We start from the raw sequence: 2,581 nt of genomic DNA, 5'->3' as shown, positions 1-2,581 counted from the left end.
ATTTATGTTAATTAGAGTGTGGTGATTGGATTGGAATAAGCAAAAGGTGATAATTTTGACTTTTTAGGGATTTGAAAAAATTTATATTTTCAACTGAACTGTGATCGATTCGTGCTATAAATAGTAACACTGCATTGACTTTGACATTTATCGATACCTGCTATTATCGGCTTTGTTATATAGCCGTTATATGACTCCCGCTTCGTCACGCTTGACTGGCGCGCGCTACTTGAAAGAGGATACTAGGGTGCTAAGGCGCTCGGCTATTAAAATATCTGTGTGAATAGTGCAGATGATGACAAGATTATGACTTTGAACAATGAAGATGTTGCAGAGTATGTTGAGACCATCATGGGTTCTCAACGAGTAACCAGAGTTGATATTCCGACAAGTTCTGGGCGAAAACGTCATCTATCAGAACCTGACATTTGTTCAACAGTAAAGAAGCAACCACGCACAGAAGGTATCGATATGGTTCTGAAGGATGCTCACAAACGTACCCTAGCTGAGGCTAAGTGAACTCTGTATTCAGACACAACTAAGAATTCTCAGCCTGCATCTCCCAACAAAACTCAAAAACCTAAGAAATCTCAGAAAATCTCATCTGAGTCTCCATAGAATTCTCGTAAAGTGGTCGTGACCTCGGCTGATGTGCACGTAAATGGCAAGGATCAGCCCTTGGAATCAATGATGCTCAAACTATCGACTGATATGCACATGCTATTCCAGTCGATAGACGAACGAATTGGGAAACTAGAAACAGGTTTAGAGGAGAGAATCGCTACCAAAGTTTTTCAGGTTTTAGACAAGCGAGTGTCACAGGAGACGAATCATATTCGGATTGCTGTTGATTCGGATATAAAGGAAGCTACAGGGTTGATAAGACAGGAATTGAGGGCTGAAATTGATACTCTAAATGCAAAGTTAGAATCCCTGTCTTCAAATAGTACTGATAGTGTTTCAAAAAAACTAATACTGACAAAACATTGAATATCGTGATACGCGATCTGCCGAAGTCTGATAACGAGGATGTCGAGTCTAGAGTAAACAAACTGTTAAAAGATGGTTTACGTATTCGTGATGTGAAATGTGAGAAGGCTGAAAGGAAAAGGTCTAGAAATCCAAACAAACCTGGTATAATCATAGCAACAATGAAATCACATGATAAGAAACGGAAAGTTATGTTCGAGAAAAAGTCTTTGAAATCTAACAATCAATATTCAAATGTATTCATCCAGCATGATCAGGCACCAGCAGACCGAGTGCTCGCGAGCAACTTCCGCAGTATACTCAGTACTATAAAGTCTCATGGGCTTACGGTTCGTGGATCCCGTGTGATTCCGCGTAAATCACATGAAGACAGGAACCGGCCCAGGGACAATAATTCAAGTGATAGCCGACGCAGTGATGCTTCACCTGCACGTGATCAGCATGCGGATAACAGGAACCATTCTCGGGATTCTAGTGATTCTCGTGATCGTAGAGATCGCGGGGGTCACTCTAACTGGAGAGATCACGGTTACGGGGACCATGACGACGGCTACACTACAGTTCGCGATAGACGTGAGCGTGGGGGACGTGGCCGTGGACGCGGTCGTGGACACAGCAGGAACCGTGTCCGATGTTAGCTTAAAATCGGGTTTTGGAACGTTAAAGGCTGGAACTATGACTGTAATTCAGATAATTTTAAAGTTAGAGCTAACTGTGTTTTATATAACAATTTTGATATCCTAGGTATCGGTGAATCACATCTTTTGAAACATGACGGTATTCATCTAGACGGCAGTGGATAGGCTTCAACAGAGCAAATATTCATAAAAATGCCAGAAATGGTTCTGGTGGTGTTGGATTCTTTTTAAAGAAGACTTTGTATGACACATTTAACATTTCTATAGCTGATAATTCATCAGAAGATATTCTATGGTTAAAGCTAGCTCACAAGTTTGAGAATTTTTCCTTGTGTTTGCTATTTGCCATCAAGATATTTTGATGTGAATGCGTTTTATGAAAAACATTTGTCTGACGTTTATACTTATCGGTCACAAGGTCAAATTTGTATATTTGGCGACTTTAATAGTCGTGTTGGAGATTTAGATGACAAAATAGTAGGTGTTGATAATAGTGTAACAAGAGATGTTTAAGATTTTACAGTGAATGCTTACGGAGAAATTTTCATAGACTTTTTGGTCAATTCAAACATGTGTATTTTAAATGGCAGAAATTTTACAAAACAATGATTTTACATCTGTATCTACAAAGGGAGCCTCTGTCGTTGATTATTGCATTGTACCACATGATGCTTTAAATCTGTATTCTGATTTTTGTGTTACATTGACGTCTGATGTCAAGACAAATTGTGGTGGCATCAACAGTTTGTCACCATCATGTATACCAGACCATTCACTTTTATCATGGAAGCTTTTATGCAATGTTTCTATTATAACCACTCCGAAAGTGGACTTTAGTCACAATGAGAATGTATATGATAAGTTTGATAGATCATATTTTAACAGTTCTTTTTTTAGCAATCCGGATGTTTTGTCAGAAGTTTATAATACAATTGATACCCTTGAACAGGGTT

The 2,581-nt window shown here is 39.0% G+C and overlaps 1 protein-coding gene across 1 annotated transcript; it reads left to right on the top strand.

Moving 5' to 3' along the window:
- The first annotated feature begins 306 nt into the window (after nt 1-306).
- LOC128548225 (uncharacterized) lies at nt 307-1,628 on the top strand. Its single transcript, XM_053522687.1, has 2 exons — nt 307-474; nt 957-1,628. The coding sequence occupies exons 1-2, from the start codon at nt 307-309 to the stop codon at nt 1,626-1,628; spliced, it is 840 nt and encodes a 279-aa protein (XP_053378662.1).
- Nucleotides 1,629-2,581: the final 953 nt, after the last annotated feature.

The sequence above is a fragment of the Mercenaria mercenaria genome, chromosome 14 (assembly GCF_021730395.1).
Source record: "Mercenaria mercenaria strain notata chromosome 14, MADL_Memer_1, whole genome shotgun sequence".
NCBI classification, from domain to species: Eukaryota; Metazoa; Mollusca; class Bivalvia; order Venerida; family Veneridae; genus Mercenaria; species Mercenaria mercenaria.
The sequence above is the reverse complement of the archived record's forward strand: the minus strand, read 5'-3'. Positions and strand labels throughout refer to the sequence as shown.

What these genes read in the sequence shown, in the direction of transcription:
- LOC128548225 (XM_053522687.1), top strand. Translation starts at nt 307, where the DNA reads ATGACTTTGAACAATGAAGATGTTGCAGAGTATGTTGAGACCATCATG. An exon ending in GCACAGAAGGTATCGATATG is followed by an intron (nt 475 to 956) that starts GTTCTGAAGGAT and finishes TAGTACTGATAG; the next exon opens with TGTTTCAAAAAAACTAATAC.